The sequence below is a fragment of the Primulina eburnea genome, chromosome 3, assembly GCF_022965805.1.
Source record: "Primulina eburnea isolate SZY01 chromosome 3, ASM2296580v1, whole genome shotgun sequence".
Lineage (NCBI taxonomy): Eukaryota > Viridiplantae > Streptophyta > Magnoliopsida > Lamiales > Gesneriaceae > Primulina > Primulina eburnea.
Window position 1 is genome coordinate 19532893 of NC_133103.1, and position 19737 is coordinate 19552629.

The 19737-nt window shown below is 38.7% G+C and overlaps 1 protein-coding gene across 2 annotated transcripts; it reads left to right on the forward strand.

Annotated features, from left to right (window-relative positions):
- Positions 1–4854: 4854 nt before the first annotated feature.
- On the forward strand, positions 4855–19467 carry LOC140827216 (peroxisomal nicotinamide adenine dinucleotide carrier-like). Of its 2 annotated transcripts, XM_073189844.1 has the most exons (12): positions 4855–5021; positions 5155–5232; positions 5345–5419; positions 10643–10773; positions 12108–12162; positions 16792–16893; positions 17272–17340; positions 17410–17505; positions 17612–17680; positions 17934–17988; positions 18909–19122; positions 19248–19467. In XM_073189844.1, the coding sequence occupies exons 1-11, from the start codon at positions 4941–4943 to the stop codon at positions 19100–19102; spliced, it is 1005 nt and encodes a 334-aa protein (XP_073045945.1). In that variant the 5' UTR covers positions 4855–4940; the 3' UTR covers positions 19103–19122; positions 19248–19467. The 2 variants fall into 2 exon arrangements, with proteins under 2 accessions (XP_073045945.1, XP_073045944.1); XM_073189843.1 differs by lacking the exon at positions 19248–19467 and having other exon boundaries at positions 4856–5021; positions 18909–19222.
- Positions 19468–19737: the final 270 nt, after the last annotated feature.

Sequence of the window (19737 nt, forward strand, 5' to 3'; positions counted from 1 at the left end):
GAACCACTGGAGCTAGATGAACCGCTCCCAAACTTTTTGAATTGTTTCTTTTAAACTTTCAACATCTCTTTCTTTCCACCACTGCTACTGCCAATCTCGATTCTGGAAGGCAGTTGTTGTGTTATCGGTGTTGGAAGAACATATGAAGCTTCCTTTTGTCTCATTAGAACGGTTTCCGCACTTCTGGCTCGATTCAGAGTATCAGTAAAATTACTCGGTTGTTTCACAGTTACCAAGGTGCGTATTTCTGGATTCAAGCCCTTGATAAACTGATCAGCTACAGCTGTATCATTTCTAGCCACTTGCGGACCAAACTTTAACAAGGTGAAGAAATGGGCCAAATATTCATCAATCTTCAATGGACCCTGCCTCAAATTTGCAAATTCTGCACTTTTGTCCTCTCGATATGATAGAGGTACAAACCTTTGATAAAATTCCACTTTGAAAAGTTTCCACGTAATAGTGAAACCACGCTGTGCTATGGCTTCCCGGGTTATCAGCCACCAACTCCTAGCGACTTCCCGTAGTTGATTCCCAACCAGTTTAATTATGCACTCATCTGTGAATCCCAGAAATTCAAACAGCATTTCAATCTCCTCCAAGCAAGTCTCACAATCAGCTGGTGCCTCAACACCCCTCAAAATCGGTGGTTGAAACGACTGAAACCTTATCATCTGTGTTTCCATCAGAGTTTCAGACACATCCATCTGATCATACGATGTACTACCCCTTTCTGGAATCCTTCTAGGATGAATATCTGATAATCACAGACGTTAGTAGTAACAAGAGACAAATCCGTCTCAATCACAATCCTGATCAGCTTACCTCTGATCAAGAATTGGTTCTGATTCAGTTTCAAATAATACATATTACCAAATCAACTCAGATATTCAGGTAACATGTAACTTAATATCCAGTAAAACATACTGAAATCTTAGCATCTACAATGTAATTTCAACATTATATTCAATCATATGCCATATAAATCCAGGCAGTAAAGCATAATATCATGCTAGCATAACAATGTAAGGAAAGAAAACTCATTCTACCCCGCTCACTCTTCTCTATCTCAGTGCTAAGGAACCTATAGTTCAAGGACCTACAGCTCTGAAACCTAAGGCTCTGATACCACCTGTTGTGGGGACCCGGACGCTAATCACGTTCTAAATCATAATTACGACTAATTAATCAATTAGTATAAACAGGGTCTAATTTTTTTTTTTTAATTTATACAGCGGAAACGCAATGTAATTAAATTCAAATTACATATTAAACATAACATACAATTATTGTATAATCTACAATAATCCGACTAGGTTCAACTACAAGTCAGTGCTGAATCCTAAGTTGCTTCAAAGCCCGGATCTCCACGCTATCTAATCCAGCCTCGTACTCTTCTAGACCCTGATCCTAGCCCACCTGTTGCCATGCACACATACAAACAAGACAACAAACAAGACAACAGCCGGATAACTCCGGTGAGATATAAATATCCCAGTATAAATCATGTATACATGCCATCATATAAACAATATAAAAGCATATAACAGAAAATCCTATCATATATCAAAATCATGATATAAATCCATTACAAGAATAAATCATATTCTATACATGTACCGTAATCCGGAACATAATTCAATATCCAGAATAAATTCTATTCTAAGCATGTATCAATATCAGGAACATAATCAATACCAAGAATAACTCCTATTCTAAACATGTACCAATATCAGGAACAGCAAGGAACATGAACCATATTCAGGAACATAATCAACATCAATAATATAAATCAATATAATCGTCACTCAGACTCGTGACTCCACGTTTTAGACTAGACTCAATCCTAGCCTAGGGATCCCGGTTTCCAGATGTGGTATTCCTATATCGACCAACAGTAATAGAAAAGACTCCAGTTCTATCCACGTCGATATAACCAAACATCCAGTGTCCTGACCTATCCGTCATGGACTGTGGTCCTATCACCAATATCTTGTCCTGTGACAAAGTGCAATGGGCCAGTGACGAGTCCTCACTATCCGGCCCTTCTGTCACAAGATGAAATGTCTACGACTAAGCATATCCGCTTATGATTCAAGACATACATTGTCTATAAATCCATAGACCAAAAATATCAATCGTATTCAATTGCAAATAACAATGCAATAAAATAAAGTATGTGATTTAGGGAAACTCGAGTCAAACCTCACTCAAGTTGTGCAATCCCAACTCAACATTAATTTATACCTTTATCTTCTCGCTCAGAAGAAGAAGAAGTCCCGACTCTATCTCGGTCCATTCCCAATCTGGTAATAACAATATCGAACAGATATAGTATCAGTAAACAACTCAATTCAATACCTGTTCTGATCAATATTCGGATCAACACATAATCTGATCAATGTCAAGTCAAGACACAATCTAATCCATATCGACGATATCACGATATAATCGAAATCACTACAGAATCTGATCAATATCAATTAACTGATGTTTCAACGGTATAACAATACAGTCTCGATAAACCCGTCAGTCCGAACATCACAGATATAATACCAGAACTCATAATCAACATCGATACCAGTCATAATCTTAATAACAATACATATCTGATATGAGTTCTCAATCAAATCGACTCCAAAAATCATAACAATTACAGAATCAATCTGTTTCTCAATCTGATTTCGATTCTATGATGTCTAACATGACAAGAACATCATATATGAATCCTATTCAATTCTGACAATAGTCTAATTTCAAAACATGTCAAAACGTAGCAAAACTTACGTCCAATTGTAGCTGTCGTCACTAGGAACACGATACCGTACTCGGATTCAAAATCAGACGGGCGGATTGAAATAAAAAGGCGTAAGGATTTTCGCGAAGCTTCCTCGGCCCTTTCTTCAATTCTTTGAAAATGTCTACGAATGATATGTGTGTATATATATATGTATACACCTCGTGCATGGTAGAAACGTGGCTTGTTATCGTTCTGCATGACTCGCGCTCGGGCGGTAAGAAACTACCGCTCGAGCGCGGCAGTTTCTGTCCGAAGTCTTTCCTTATCACACACTGGCGCTCGGGCGGTAATATTCTACCGCTCGGGCGCCACATGTTCTGTCCGAGTGATGTTCTTATGGAACACTGGCGCTCGGGCGGTAAATTTCTACCGCTCGAGCGCCAGACTTTCTGTCCAAAATCCACATCTATGGTGCATTGGCGCTCGGGCGGTCTCTTTCTACCGCTCGGGCGCCACGAGCTCTGTACAAAATTCCTATTTGTCTTGCACCGACGCCCGGCTTCCTCATAATTCAAAATCCAATTCCAACGTGTCCCTTATATGACATTAATTAATCCATAAATCATTTCAGATTAATCTCAGATTACGTAATTATACCCAAATCATTTCAGATTACAGTAATCAAATTCTCGGGCATTACAATATGAAAATCAATTTAAATTTTATTTTTCATGCTTAACCATTCCTTTCATCAAAGCCAACATCTTTTTATTTTTTTATTTACAAATTGTTCCATTATTAAGAAGAAGATTGTTAAGAAATAAGAGTTAGCTATACGAATAGGGAACAAAATATAACACTTTAGATATTATGAATTTGAAAATTTTGAGTCACATACAACTAAAATAATCGATGTAATATAAAGTTTAAATTAAAAATATAAGCAAATGATATCAAACATGAATCTTTAAAATATAACTTGTATTCATGTACTTAAATAGTATAATTATACTCAAAAATTAAAAATAGAGATACACAATTACTAAAATATTTTTAGAAACATACGTAGCCTATTTTCCACATTCGATTGCTATATTATTAGTTAGCTGGATCAAACCAACTTCTAATTTATAGAAATTCAATACATTACTTTTGTTATGATATCATGAAATATATAAATAAATATTTATTTTTCAAATGTACAACACGATTGTACATTTGAAAAAAAAATATCTAATATGATAATTATTTGAAGATATTGTGCTTAATAACAATATTTTAATAAAAGATAGATTTTTGGAAATTAAAGTGACCAATGCTAATTTAGAAATATATTAAAATTTAATGGTTATGTTGCTTCAAATGAATTTTTTTTATAAAATATATTTGTAATAATTTGAGTTATTTGTGTTCATCCCTATTAGGGGTTTTAATTTGGATGAGTCGGATGGACTTTGTTCGAGTTGAAGCAATGATATTGTGAAATCGATTTCAGAACAACCTGCAAACTCTAGACTCGAACTCGAACCCGATCGACCCGACCAACTTGACCACCCCGATTAATTTTTTTTCTATATGATATTAATGGATTTTTTATTTTAATAAAATAATTCTCTAAACATGTCGAGTGAGTTGCAATTTTTATCATACATTATACAAATAAATTAATATAAATACACAAAAAATTCTCTAAACATGTAGAGTGAGTTTTGGTTGACGAGTCGACTGATTCTTAACTCAGGTCAACCCAAATTCAAAAAAATTTCAAGTCAGCTTTCGCGTCTGACCTGAACTAAAAAACTTTTAACCCCGACTTGGTATTATTCGGATCAATACGAGTTGTATTGATGAATTGAGTTAATTTTTGACACCCCTAAGTTCGATGTACTCTATGTTTTAGGTTATAATTTTATCTTGTATAAGAGAGATAGTAAAGTGGACTCAATAAACCGTAATAATTTACTGACAAAAGTTTAGAATTAAATTTAATCAAGTGATCAACGTTCAAATTTTGTCGACATGGTTATGGTAAGAATTATGGATAACGGTGATTAGCGCCGTTAGTTGTCTAACTGATCAGGGGATAACGGCGTTAATTTCTTAATATTCCACGCGCAATTGTGCGTTGGCCAACTCAGTTTGGAGTCATTTCTCTTTCTTCCCAAAATTCGAAAAGCTAACAGGAAATTTGAGAGAAATTATGTCGGAGGCTGTGATCAACGGCCTCGCCGGCGCCGGCGGCGGCATCATCGCTCAGCTCATTACTTTTCCTCTACAGACTGTACGATTTTCTTCATTTTTCTATTAGTATTTGCTTTGATCCATAATTTTTTTGCTATGATCGTTGGCGATTTTTTTTTTTTTTTTTTGCCGTTTTGCCAAGACAAGTGTGTGTTGATCTGTGATTGTGTTAGGTGAATACTCGGCAACAAACGGAGAGAGATCCGAAAAAAGAGAGAAAGAGCGTGGGGACTGTAGCGCAAATGTATCAGGTGTTTCGTGTGTTTAATTTTATCTGAAATTTTGCAATTTGAATGGGATTTTGTCCTTTTATTTTCTTTTCTCCTACGTAATGCATTTGGTTTGATTTGGATTATACTGTAGGTTGTTAAGCACGAAGGGTGGGATCGGTTGTATGGAGGACTAGCTCCGTCGCTAGTCGGCACCGCTGCGTCGCAGGCGAGCTTTTTCTTTCTTGGTTGTATTTTCATTTAATGCGAGGCTTTATTGTTTGTTCCGCTAACTAGTTAGTTGAATTAAGTTTTAGAGTTTCAATAATAACCACGACTATGTTTAATTCAAAAACTTGATTTTGGATCTATTGTTGGTAAATATCTCATAGCAATGCCAAGCGGCATACTTTTTACCGTAGTAAAATTTCTTGATGAAAATGTATTTTGCTTGGATAAATTGTACGACTTGAATTATTTTGATGCTTAAGGTGATGTGCTCTGAGGTGTAATCGAAAATGTTATGTAAAAAATATGTTATTGATACTCTTGGGATAGCTCGGGTCATGAATGCTAAGTGGATAAGCCCATATCTGGGTTAATCTGTAGGATGGATTCTTTAGAAGTCGGGCAGGTGAATGCCCGAGACATATTCTCCCTGAGCAAGCAGATGCCCGGGCTCTCAAGCCATCTCCCGAGAAGCTTATCACTCGGGCTACCTCGATAACAGTGCCGCACTCGAGTGGTATCTTATCTGTCAGAACTACAGGGGTAGGTGTGAGCAAGATTTCGGTTAAACCGAATTAACCGACCGAACCGAGTCAATTCGAAAATTCGGTTCGGTTTTTTCGGAAATTCGGTTTTCAAATAAAAAAAATTCGGTTATATCGGTTAATTCGGTTCGGTTACGGTTTTCAAAATTTTGAAATCGGTTAACCGAATTAACCGATATAATAAATATTATTATTAATAATTTTTTTTATTTATCAATTTTTATAAATATTTTAATTTTAAAATCGATATAACATGTATTAATTGTGTTCAAATAAAACTTATACATCTGTGATGTGTAAGAATTTATGTTTTTATGCATTTGTGTAAACTGTAGTGTTAAAAAAAATTACATATATAATTAAAGTTAACCGACCGAATTAACCGATTTTAATTCGATTCGGTTTTCATCGGTTATGAAAATTAATTTGATCGGTTCGGTTATGGCTAAATATTTCGGTTCGGTTCGGTTCGGTTATGACTAATTCGGTTCGGTCGGTAACCGAATTGATCGAATGCTCAACCCTATACAGGGGTTTGGCGTGTCAGAAAAGCTATCAGATGTAGGGTGGCTTGATAGGAAGTCAACATCAAAGGCTATGACTGGTAGGTGTACGCCCAAATCGAGGTAATCCTTGATTTTCCTTCCTATAAATAGCAGGTATGGTTTACATTTGAGGCACCGAATTTTGGTGCTTCTAAGCTCTTGACATTTACATATATCCTCACATATATCACTTGTGTTCTTCATCTTCAACCTGCTGACTTAAGCATCGGAGTGGCCACGCCGGACACCTCGCTGGCGCCTATTCACGAGTTCATCTCCTTGTCTGCAGGTCACAATGGAAGCTATAGCTCACAAATTCATCTACTTTGCTCATTTTCCTGAACAACATAATTGATTTGATCCAGTGGAGCACCCGAACCTGCTCATCCATTTCATAAGGATCGCATCATTGGCGCCGTCTTTGGTAAATTGAGCTCAAGGCGTAGATATGGTTTCCATTCAAAAATAAGTCCGACCTTGCTCGGAATCTCAGTAAGCCCAACTCCGCTTGACAAACATAAGTCCGACCAGCTCGGCATTCAGATCTTATATGGGCTCAAAGCTCAGCAGCTATCCCGGATTGGTGTGGAAGAGCATTTGCTATGCACTCAATAGCATACAACTATATTAGTCACGAGAAGCAAAATTTTTTAAGTCCGGGAGGTACGAGGCCCCGGCACCTATCTAAAGTCCGGGAGACATGAGGCCCCGACATAATATTGAAAGTTCGAGAGACATGAGGCCCCGACATTCTTATTGAATGTCCGGGAGACATGAGGCCCCGACACTCTTATTGAAAGTCCGGGAGTGAGCCCCGACACTCTTATTTAAAGTCCGGGAGGTATGAGGCCCCGACACCTTTTTGTAAGTCTCGGAGATACGAGGCCCGACACATTCTTGTAAGTCCAGGGCTCCGTACCCTGGCTCGAGGCTCCGCACCTCGACCACTCCAAGACCCAGAGCTACGTACCCTGGTTGCTCATTAAGTCCAGGGCTCCATACCCTGGCTCGGGGCTCCGCACCTCGACCACTCCAAGACCCAGGGCTCCGTACCCTGGCTCGAGGCTCCGCACCTCGACCACTCCAAGACCCAGGGCTCCATACTCTGGTTGCTCATTAAGTCCAGGGCTCCGTACCCTGGGTCGGGGCTCCGCACCTCGACCACTCCAAGACCCAGGGCTCCGTACCCTGGTTGCTCGTTAAGTACAGGGCTCCGTACCTTGGCTCGAGGCTCCGCACCTCGACCACTCCAAGACCTGGGACTCCGTACCCTGGTTGCTCATTAAGTCCAGGGCTCCGTACCCTGGCCCGGGGCTCCGCACCTCGACCACTCCAAGACCTGGGACTCCGTACCCTGGTTGCTCATTAAGTCCAGGGCTCCGTACCCTGGCCCGGGGCTTCGCACCTCGACCACTCCAAGACCCGAGGCTCGGTACCCTTGTTGTTCATTAAGTCCAGGGCTCCGTACCCTGGCTTGGGGCTCCGCACCTCGACCACTCCAAGGCCCAAGGCTCCATACCCTGGTTGCTCATTAAGCCAAGGGCACTACACCCTGGTTCGGTGCTTCGCACCTCGACCATTCTCAAGTCCTGGACATGCTCCCCGGCCCAAGGCTCCGCACCTTGGTTATTGATAAGCCCAGGGCACTACACCCTGGCTCGAGGCTCCGCACCTCGACCATTTATTAGGCGCATGGCTCGTACCCTAGTCATCCACCAAGTCCAGGAGACATGAGGTCCTGGCATTTTATCTCTAGCCCGGGAGACTTAAGGCCCCGACACCTCATCCCATCTCTGGGATATTTGAAGCCTCCGATGCTTTTATAGTCTGGAATTGATAATTTTTCTATTGAAGTCCATGACCGGGCACACAAGACTAATCTGGACAGCGAGTATGACTCTAGCCCGACTATTTAAGGAGGGAGTGATGATATCTTTGGGATAGCTCGGGTCATGGATGCTAAGTGGATTAGCCCGTATCTGGGTTAATCTGCAGGATGGATTCTTTAGAAGCCGGGCAGGTGAATGCCCGAGACATATTATGCCCGAGCAAGCAGATGCCCGGGCTCTCAAGCCATCTCCCGAGAAGCTTATCACCTGGGCTACCTCGATAACAGTGCTGCACTCGGGTGCTATCTTATCTGTCAGAACTACAGGGGTTTGGCGTGTCAGAAAAGCTATCAGATGTAGGGTGGCTTGACAGGAAGTCAACATCAAAGGCTATGAGTCGTAGGTGTACGCACAAATCGAGGTAATCCTTGATTTTCCTTCCTATAAATAGCAGGTATGGTTTACATTTGAGGCACCGAATTTTGGTGCTTCTAAGCTCTTGGCATTTACATATATCCTCACATATATCACTTGTGTTCTTCATGCTCAACCTGCTGACTTAAGTATCAGAGTGACCACGCCGGACACCTTTCCGGCGCCCATTCACGAGTTCATCTATTTGTCTGCAGGTCACAATGGAACCTATAGCTCACAAATTCATCTACTTTGCTAATTTTCCTGAACAACATCATTGATTTGATCCGGTGGAGCACCAGAACCTACTCATCCATTTCATCAGGATCGCATTAGTTATCTTTTTGTTCTCGTTGACGAAGAAATAGAGTGATGTTCCGATGGAATTAAAGCAAAATACTATAGCATATTCTGTTTAACAGCAGCAGGGGCACGTGGTCCCTATATCGGAAAATGTGTCAATTAAGACTGTTACATATCATCTGCATCTTATTATTTGGTGTTTGTTAATAATTTTGAATAGAAAGATAGGCAGGCTAGTATTCTAAAGTTACTAAGTGTTGGTGGGTGATGAGGTCTATATGCTATACCGACAGAAGCATTTCATGAGTAGTATGTTATGGAGGGTGTAATTCTATGCTGCACCGGGAGGTCTACTCGAGGTATTTTTTTTACACAAAATGTTCGCACGAACATCTGAATAAAAAATAAAAAATGTGAGGTCCATCAATACTTTTTTTGTTTTGTCCTAGATGTCGCGCGGACATCTTGTACAAAATACACTGAGAGTAACACTCCAGTGTAGTATAAAATCATGCTATGTAGGAGGAATGGGGCCCACTGTAATACTGATTTTTTTAAAAATTAATAATCTTGAAATAAAATCTTTGGACATGCCATGTATCACACATGATGAGACTATATATAATATAAACTATGAAACACATGATGAGACCATATATTGCTCAGAAGTCAAAGAGCAGTATCTAAACTAGGCACGAAGATATCGTGATTCAACTGAAATTTACTGGATCTTGTCTTTATTAGAAATTAGTAAAAAATTAATTGGTGACTTCTCGTTATCAACTATAAGCTCTCTCAAATAAATAAAGTTGAGTAGATAATGTTCAGGTGGTTGCAACTGGTTGGAACTTGTCAGTTGAGCACCAGAAGTTTTTGGTTAACCCATCACACTTATCTTAAATAAATCACGTGGATCGTGAGCTCATTTTTCCTTTTACGCCTATTGCTTAGAACAGTCTTTGTTTCAGAAATTAAGTTGAATTTAAAAAGCCATTCCCTAGCTGCTAAGACTAACAATTATCATTAACTGGACCATCTTTCAGTTCATGATTATTTCCATTGCATTCTCCTTTTGGTTTTATCTAAGTAGCGGCTATCAGTGACAAGCTTTGCTTTCTAGCTAATAGTGTTATTCAGCAACCATTTGGAGTCCGCATATCCATTCTCTTATCCATTTTTTTCTCTCTTTGACAAACTCATTGGTGACCCATATTGACGACCTCTTTTTAACACCGAGATTGTGAATTTCCACAGTTCCACTAAAGAAAACTCAAATCTGACATTAACTTATGGAATGTGGACCTGCTACATGCTAAAAAAATAGATTCATGCAAACTGTATAGTGACATTCACACCCACGACCTTACTTCTGAAATCTAATACAGTACTGTAAGCCCTGGATCATACTGTGACTAAGGAATGAAAGTGAAAATGTTCCGGAAATGCAAAGAAACATTACTTATCTAATTTTTTTCTCTGTTATCCCATCTCTGTCTTATGACTCTTATCTAAATTTCCTTAAAGCTATATACACCCTAAGTGGTCCAAATGTCGGATTTCTTATATAATTACACCTTTTATGGTACAGGGTGTTTACTATTATTTCTATCAAATATTCAGGAACAAGGCAGAAGCCACTGCTCTTGAACGTAAGAGGAAAGGTGTTGGTGATGGATCAGTTGGAATGCTCTCCTCACTTATGGTGGCTGCTCTATCAGGGTAAACACTAGTCCGAGGAATACTTTTGATACATTTGATGCTAATAAATAAAAGACTATAGTTTTACAAGATTTTATAGTTGATAGTTACTCTTTGTAGCATTGACCTTATAATGATTACCTCCACCGTACTTTTTCTTGGGGCAGCGGTTGTAATTTAGTTTTCTGTTCCTCATACAAATGCCATTTCTTTAAATTTTGTGCCACACCAGTCGGTCAGTGTTGTGGAGGCGCTTATGGGTATTTTCTGTGTGAGGATAGGGTCAAGCTCATTTGAATCCAAGCTTGGTGATCCTTGAACTATGTTACTTCAATTTCAATTTCTCCACCCCTGTTATGTAATCTATGTACATTAATTTTTGCAGGGTTAAGCATCATTTTTTTTTTCCCCTTGTGAAGAGAAAATTGGACCCATTTTCTTCGGCGGAAATGTTAAATGTATAAATATTATGTGTTTTACAATTGACATAATATATTATTGTAGAATCATATTTTTCTCCAACATATAAAAACAATCATATTAAAAAAAATTTGAAGCTCAAAATTTTAAATAGACATTCCTTTTGTTCCATGGATACAGCATCCTACTGATTCCTATCTTTAGTGCAAGATTTTCTGGGTGTTTTTAAACTCGATCATAATATTACAAAAGAAGAGGAATTCACTGGCAAGCATGGCACAATTGCAATTCAAAAGATTTTGTCAAGTGTCTTCTTATGATTATGATACAGTGGTTTTATTTTTGTCAATGTATAATAGCATGCCATATAGTTTTTCAATGTACACTTCTTGGCTTAGTGCAGAAATTGTCTTCTCAATAATTATTATGATTTGCACACTCATTTCTCTTAGCTTCCTCAGAGCAGGATTATACTTCAGGCGTTACTCAATAGTAGCTGATGCTTGGCTTTAAGAAAACATCACTAATTATATCATTTGGCCTTATATTTACTCATATGACATATATCCATTGTGTTCCTTGCCATCACTCTTTATTTCATTTGGGAGAATCAACTGAATGTATGACATGCTGCTGGACCAACTATGTAACAAAACATCGATCTCTTTTTCTGCTTGGACAGTTGGAAGTGCCAAGACATTTTTACCCTTTCTTTAATTATTATCATTAGCAGAAAAAAATGCTTTTATGTAAAAATCTTGTTATTTCATTCTTTACCATATACAATGTTCTACCGATGATTATGCCTTTTTTGCATGTATAAATGCAATTAGATGAAACTCATCTTTAAGTTTCTTCCTCTTTAATGTATTCTGGAGATAGATCTTATTTGAATATGCCAATCAATGATATTTACAGCTTTTCCTTTCCTCCAGGTGTGTAAATGTGCTGCTTACAAATCCTATTTGGGTGGTTGTGACCCGCATGCAGGTAAAGATCTGGATGAATTAATGTTTTACTTCATAATTTATTTGTAACCGGTGATTAAAATGTTCTAAGTATTTGAAATCTTGATATTTCTGGATTCTTTTTGTTTGGAAGTATATTATGGGGATTTTTGTAGAATTCTTTTTGCAGTCCCATTTGTTAGTCCTTGTTGCCTTTTATTTTCGACGTGGAATAAGTATCTTCACATGTTTGTTAATATTCCAAAATAAAATCGATAATATCGGAGAACTAAATGGTAGTTTATCCCAATCATAGGACTTGTTTTCATTGTAAAAAAACTCACCTTGTAGAAGTTCTTTCCTGAATTACTAGGATGATCACGCACTTTCCTTGAGTTTTTATGTGCTCGGCATAGTTTCATAAGTATTTCCTGCAGTCTTATGATACTCGAGAAACCTTTGACGAAACCTCCAGCTTCAAGCTTTAAAAGCTGTTACATACATAATGAGTTGTTTAGAATGATATCCAGAAGATCCTGGTGAAGTCAAACTTAATTTTTTAGTAAAGTCAGTCAGGTGGAGAGCTGCTGCTGATTGGAAGCTTCCAGCAGGTCTGCTGGTGGGGTGGTTGCTGCTGTTTCTTCTACTTTTTTGTTGATGCCACAAATGCGCATGAGCTTCTTCACATTGCACAATCGATTAAAACTTTTGTTCTATGCTCAGCTACAATAACTTAGTTTCGTTTAATGTCATCCTATCATGATTCCAAATGGATCCTGAAACTGGTGTGTTACGAACCCAGACCCATTGGGTCCAGTCATTCGAGATTCAATGGACCCATTACTATTGACAAAGTAAGGCCCAAGCCCAAGCCCAAGCCCAAGCCCAAGCCCAAGCCCAAGCCCAAGCTCAAGCCCAAGCCAAGCCCAAGCCCAAGCCCAAGCCCAAGCCCAAGATTATAAATGTGTATATTAGGAAGGGGAAGGGAAAAACACGTGAGGGAGGATATACTATGTTGTTTAGCCCATATCGCTACGACCTCCATCAAGAAGATGAAATTGAATGTATGGTTTAGCAGAAATCTGGTGTGATACAGGCCGACAAAAGTCCGTACTCAAGCCCTGTTATACTAGTTAAAAAGAAAGATGGTAGTTGCCATTTTTGTGTAGACTACCAAGGGTTGAACGACATCACAGTTTCAGATAAGTATCCAATTCCAGGAGTTATTTGATGAGTTGCATGGGGCTGCACATTTTACCAAGTTGGATCTTAAATCGGGATATCACCAGATTTGAGTCCAAGCCAATGACATGCATTAAACAGCGTTCAGGGCACATGAAGGTCACTGAGTTATTGGTTATGCCCTTTGGGCTAAAAAAGCCCTTGCCACATTTCAAGCAACGATGAATGAGTTATTTCGCCCTTATTTGCGGAACTTTGTTCTAGTTCTTTTTGACGACATTCTGATTTATAGTAGCAGTTGGGAGGAACATGTGAAGCATGTGGAAATGGTGCTGGAAGTATTGCGGATTAAGAGGCTGGTCTTGAATAAGAAAAAGGGAGTTTGGATTGGGTCAGGTTGAACATTTAGGACATATTATCACAGCTCATGGTGTGGAAGTAGATCCAATGAAGATTGAAAGTGTGGTCCATTGGCCGCGGGTTGACTGGATATTATAGAAAATTTATGGAGGACTATGGCAGGATAGCCTGTCTTTGGACAGAACAATTGAAGAAGAATCATGTTGCTTGGAATGTTAAGGCCCAAGAGGTATTTGAGGTGTTAAAGCGAGCTCTTAGCACTGCACCAGTTCTGAAAATGCCTGACTTTGGTAAAGAATTTGTTGTAGAATACGACGCATAAGTGGGGAGCTTAGGGGCAGTGTTATCTCAAGACTATAGGTCTATCGCTCAAGATAGCAAGTCATTGGCCGACCGAGCGTTAGACAAGTCTACCTATGAAAGGGAGTTAATGGCATTGATTTTAGCAGTCCAACATTGGCAACATTGTCTTTTGGGACGTAAGTTTTTGGTGATAGCCAACCACAAGCTCTTGATGCAACAACAAATATCCACTCCGGTTGAATATTTGGGACATATTATCACAGCTCATGGTGTGGAAGTGGATCCAATGAAGATTGAAAGTGTGGTCCATTGGCCGCAGCCACAAAACTCAAGAGGGTAGAGGGGGTTCCTTGGGTTGACTGGATGTTATAGAAAATTTATTAAGGACTATGGCAGGATAGCTCTTTTAACATAACAATTGAAGAAGAATCATGTTGCTTGGAATGTTAAGGTCCAAGAGGCGTTTGAGTTGTTAAAGCGAGCTCTTAGCACTGCACCACTTCTGAAAATGCTTGACTTAGGTAAAAAATTTGTGGTAGAATGCGACGCCTGAGTGGTGAGCTTAGTAGCAGTGCTATCTCAAGACGGTAGGCCTATCACTCATGATAGTAAGGCATTGGCCGACCGAGCGTTAGCCAAGTCTACTTATGAAAGGGAGTTAATGGCATTGGTTTTAGCAGTCCAAAATTGGCGACTTTACCTTTTGGGACGTAAGTTTCTGGGGATGACCAACCACAAGCCCTTAAGGAATCTGTTGCAACAACGAATATCCACTTCAGACTGGCAATATTGGTTGGCAAATATACTTGGTTATGAGTTTGAGATAAAACACAAGGTGGGGCAGATAATCGGGCGGCTGATGCGTTATCACGAAGGGAGGAAACGGGGATTGAATGCATTAACAAAAGCGGAGTGGATGGAAATAGAGGAAAACAAGGAGGCTGTGTATAATGATCCAGAGCTGCGTCAAGTCATACAAAAACTGAGTATGACTGATGGCAGTACCAATCGTTACTCTTTAGTCAATGGGTGTTTGTCGTATAAAGGAAGGTCGGTAGTTCCTCGGGCATCGCCATGGGTTTGAACATTCAAAGTTGATTGAATTTCTTGCCACTCCAGTGGGGGGACATTCGGGAGCTCTTCGAACATATCTAAGGGTTGCAAGCAATTTGTTTGGCTAGAAATGAAGAGAGATGTGTTTAAGTTTGTGGCTGAGCGCGTGGTGTGTCAAAAACAAAAGTATGAAGCTGCCACGCCCGCAGGATTGCTGCAACCATTAGCTATTCCAGAAGCAGTTTGGGAATATTCAGCTATGGATTTTACTACCGGGCTGCCAAAGTCGAAAGGTTATGATGTCGATAGATTGTCCAAACATGCGCACTTCCTCCTACATAAACACCCTTATATAGCTAGTTAAGTGGCTGAAACCTTTATAAGAAATGTGGTTAAATTGCATGGAATACAAAAGACGATCGTAAGTGACATGCTGTGTTTATGAGTTTTTTATGGTCTGAACTTTTTAGGCTGCAGGGTACCCGACGAAAAATGAGTACTGCATTCCACCTGAAACGGCCTGCCAAAGTTTAGCATTGGACAAGTGTGTCGAGACTTATTTGCGTTGTTTCTGTTCTCAGCAGCCTGAAAATTAGGCCAGTGGCAAAATTGGGCCGAGTACTGGTCCAACACCTCATATCAAACTTCTGCAGGAATGTCACCTTTTGATGTTGTCTATGGGCGAAAATCGTCTACTTTAATTCGATCCCTACCTGGGGAATAGTGGTGGCAGTGGTCTCGCAAGCCTTGTTGGATAGAGATTACCTTTTGAGACAACTCATGTGTAAATCTTGAGCAGGCTCAACAGCATATGATTAAGTATGCTAACAAAAGTCGCTAGGAGCTTCGTTTCCAAGAGTGGGGGTTATGGTATATTTAAAGTTGCGGCCACATCGCAAAAACTCAATTTGTGCTAGAGTATTTCAGAAGCTTGTAGCCAAGTACTATGGACCTTTCAAGGGTTTAGAGAAAGTGGGTTAAATTGCTTATCAGGTACAGTTGCCAGAGGGGTCTAAGGTGCATCCAGTATTTCATGTATCATGTTTGAAATGAGAAGTGGGAAAAAACTACGCTGAGACAAAGTTGCCAAGTGAATTGGATGCTGCTTTATTTTTGAACCAGATTTTATTTTGGCTGGACACATTAAACAGATGAAACGGAAGCTATGTAAACAGCTGCTCGTGCGTTGGAAAAGAAGAACAGAGGAAGATGCTACTTGGAAGAGGCAGGATGTGTTATGAACCCTGTGTTAGGAAAGGGAACGGAAAAGCACGTGAGGGGAGGATATAAAATATGAGAGGGGTCGGATAGAGAAGACATTCAGTTATATTTCTTGTTGAGTGAGTTACTAGAATTCTGCTAAAGAGAGTGAGATCGAACAGAGCAATGTACTATGGTTTTCATATTTTAGTTTAATATAATATTACACATCTTTGTGTTTGATCTTCATTTGGTATTTTAATTGCATATTATTGTTGTGAGGCATAACATGGTGATGGTGCAACCTCTGAAACTTTGACCATGAATATGTGAAAAATTATTGACTGTACACCCTTTAAATTTTGATTTGTTTATCTTGGTCATGATGGCCTATAGGAATTTCAATTGAAAATTATAGGCTTCTGTGTATATTTGATACTTGCACCATAAAGCAACTACCAGAGGAAGGTTATTCTTCTGAAAGATAGAAACAGTAAAATGAGATATCAAGATGCTGAGATGAAGCTACAAGAAAATATGTGCATATCTAATGTATTTGTTGTATATCTTGCAGACTTATACAAATAAAAGTCGACCAAATCAGACCAAATCTTTATCTTCTGAGGAACTGATTCTTGATGCAGTAGAACCTCCTCCTTTCGGAACTGCTCACACGGTACGAGTAAAGCTGTAGGTCATTTGTGGTAAAGTTAGAAATTGAATTAGAAGTTGAATGGAGCATTTTACCCAGGGAGACAACTTTTTACGCTTACCAAAATGATTAATCATCCTTAGCAGGGCCTTTTTCTCCTACTTGAAAATGGTGTTCTGTCCTACTATGCTACTTCTCGGTCTCTAAAAATATGTAATCTCCTTCAAATATAAAACTGGTTCAAGATATAGTAGCCCAAAAATTTTAGATCAGCGCTAAACACATGTTTGGTATGGGAGGCATTAGTGTTTGAAGTTAGTTCAACTATACTCTGATTCCCTTCCCAATCATTTGTCCACTCATGACTGTGTTCTTTTCTTAATTGATATTTTAATTTTACAGATTCAAGAAGTCTATGGTGAGGCTGGAGTTTTTGGATTTTGGAAAGGTGTTTTTCCCACATTGATTATGGTAAGTACAATGTAACTTAACATAGTGCTGGTGAGGTTGATATTGATAAACTGCTTTTGTTTCTCACAGGTAAGCAATCCTTCTATGCAATTTATGATCTATGAGACTCTATTGAAGAGGTTGAAGAAGCAAAGAAAGAATAACGGTGAAGTAACTGCTTTGGAGGTAGTTTTTTTGACAGCTGCTGAAATTTTTCTGATAACATGGTCTTGGATAATGTTACAGTTACCTTGTTCTACCATTTTTCTCTAACATTATCGTGTTTGGGTAGATATTTTTGCTTGGAGCTTTGGCAAAACTTGGAGCTACGGTTGTAACGTATCCTCTTCTGGTTGTTAAGGTATTTTTGTTGATTATCTGATCTCGTTCTTAGTCATCTGCTGAGATCCTTTCTTGAGATGGACTGTTTAACAAATATTTCTCTGGTTATGACTGTTGTATGTCTGAGCTGACTGTGCAGCATAGAAATATGACATACCAATTATCAATGTCTGATGAAAAAGTTACTTGTGTGTTTTAAGTTTAAACTTTTCAACAAGGTAGATGGCTGCTTTCTTTACTTTTATGATGGAATGTAAATTGCTTTATTGCAGTCAAGACTTCAAGCAAAACAATTAACTGGTGGAGATGAAAGGCATCAATACAGAGGTTTGTTTGTATGAGTGGCTTTCTTTGCATGGCTCGGTGGAACTTTGTATTTTGGACAAATTTACCGGTGACCCATCTGTAAAAAACTACGAACCTATACCTACTTGGAAGTGCATAGAATAATGTAAATTGAATCAAGCACTTAGAATGTTTGGATATATATGCTATCAGCCATCATCCATGGACGTCATAATGATTTGTTAGAATTCTAAATTAGTTATGACAAACTGTGCATTTCCACGATTTTTTCTATCATGTGTCTTCATGTAACTTTTAATCTGTAAGAAGTCATCGTGGCCCTAAAAACAGCTAAAGATTGTTGCCAGTGTTAATTGCTGTCTACTAGGTATCTTGCCCCTATAACAAAGGAAAAATGGCATCACCCCATAATTCTGTGACATGAAAGTCTTGATTCCCTCACTATTCTAATATTCCATCTTAAACTGTCCTCTTGTAATTTTTAATTTGTTTGAAGTCATGTTGTTTATACTTCAAATTTAGGGGGTAATGGCTGCCAATTTATTTTATGTAGGCTGAGGGATGGAACCACTTAACTCCATGCGATGTCTTTCTTATCATTTTATGCATGTCATAATCGAACAAACTAACCAACCTACGACACAACCGATCACCAAAATTTTGTGAGATTATCACCACCACACTTTGGGTGTAACTTAGATTCCAGAAAAGAGATGTAATTTAGTATCATTCGCACTTGGACGGTTGCTCGGGGTTAAAATTTCAAATATGGAAATTTTAGCAGTTATTTTAGCTTCTTACTTTTACATCTATAGATGTAAAGAACCTGAAATATCATGGAGCCTGTTTTATGCTTTTCAATTAAATATATTTAAGCTTTAATAATAGCAAATGATTAGCTTGGTTATATTGATCAGGAGGCTGCTTCTACCACCTTGCAGGTACCTATGATGCGATACTGAAGATGATCCGATATGAAGGTTTTTATGGTTTTTACAAGGGTATGGGCACGAAAATAGTGCAGAGCGTTCTAGCAGCTGCTGTTCTATTCATGGTTAAGGAAGAACTCGTAAGGGGTAGCAGATGGTTGTTAATGAAGGGAGCCACTGGTTCTGTAAAATCTAAGCCCCAATAACATATTTTCTACTAGTATTGGTGAGTCACTCCTAGTTGCCTCATTAAGCGCGATTTGTTCCATTGGCCTCGGAAAGTGATACCTCTTTAATCAACAGAACACCATCTAGAATCGAAAAATTATAGGAATCGTTTTTTCCGAGCAGGTTAATTGGATAGCATGTTGTATATCAATGGATAATTCATGTACTAGACTTGGTCCGAGTAGCAGTGATATTTGATAAGCTGTTGCCAACATCGAGTATTGGTCTCCGTAGAAAACTGGAATTCAGTTATCCAAATGTAGTAACACCAACTCATGATTAAATGTATAATCAATGTTGTTTCAAAATCAAATGTAGTGAATGTCGATGTCTATGATATGTTGAAACATTTGGATATCTATGATATATTATCAAGTCGATGTCTATGATCTGTTTTATGCTTTTCCGATATCTATGATATATTATCAAGTACTGGCAAGTCGATGTCGATGTCTATGATCTGTTTTATGCTTTTCCGATATCTATGATATATTATCAAGTACTGGCATTTTAGAGCAACTAATTTTGGTATTTTCAAGTAAATAGACAAAATTACCTCTTTTCTCACTTGATACAAAGTTATCATAAAGATATTTGTTATAATTTAATAATA

Excerpts from the sequence above, each read along its gene's own strand:
- LOC140827216 (XM_073189844.1), top strand. The coding sequence starts at position 4,941 with ATGTCGGAGGCTGTGATCAACGGCCTCGCCGGCGCCGGCGGCGGCATC. Across the intron at positions 12,163-16,791 it reads TGGTTGTGACCCGCATGCAG|ACTTATACAAATAAAAGTCG; the intron begins GTAAAGATCTGG and ends TATATCTTGCAG. Across the intron at positions 16,894-17,271 it reads CTTTCGGAACTGCTCACACG|ATTCAAGAAGTCTATGGTGA; the intron begins GTACGAGTAAAG and ends TTAATTTTACAG.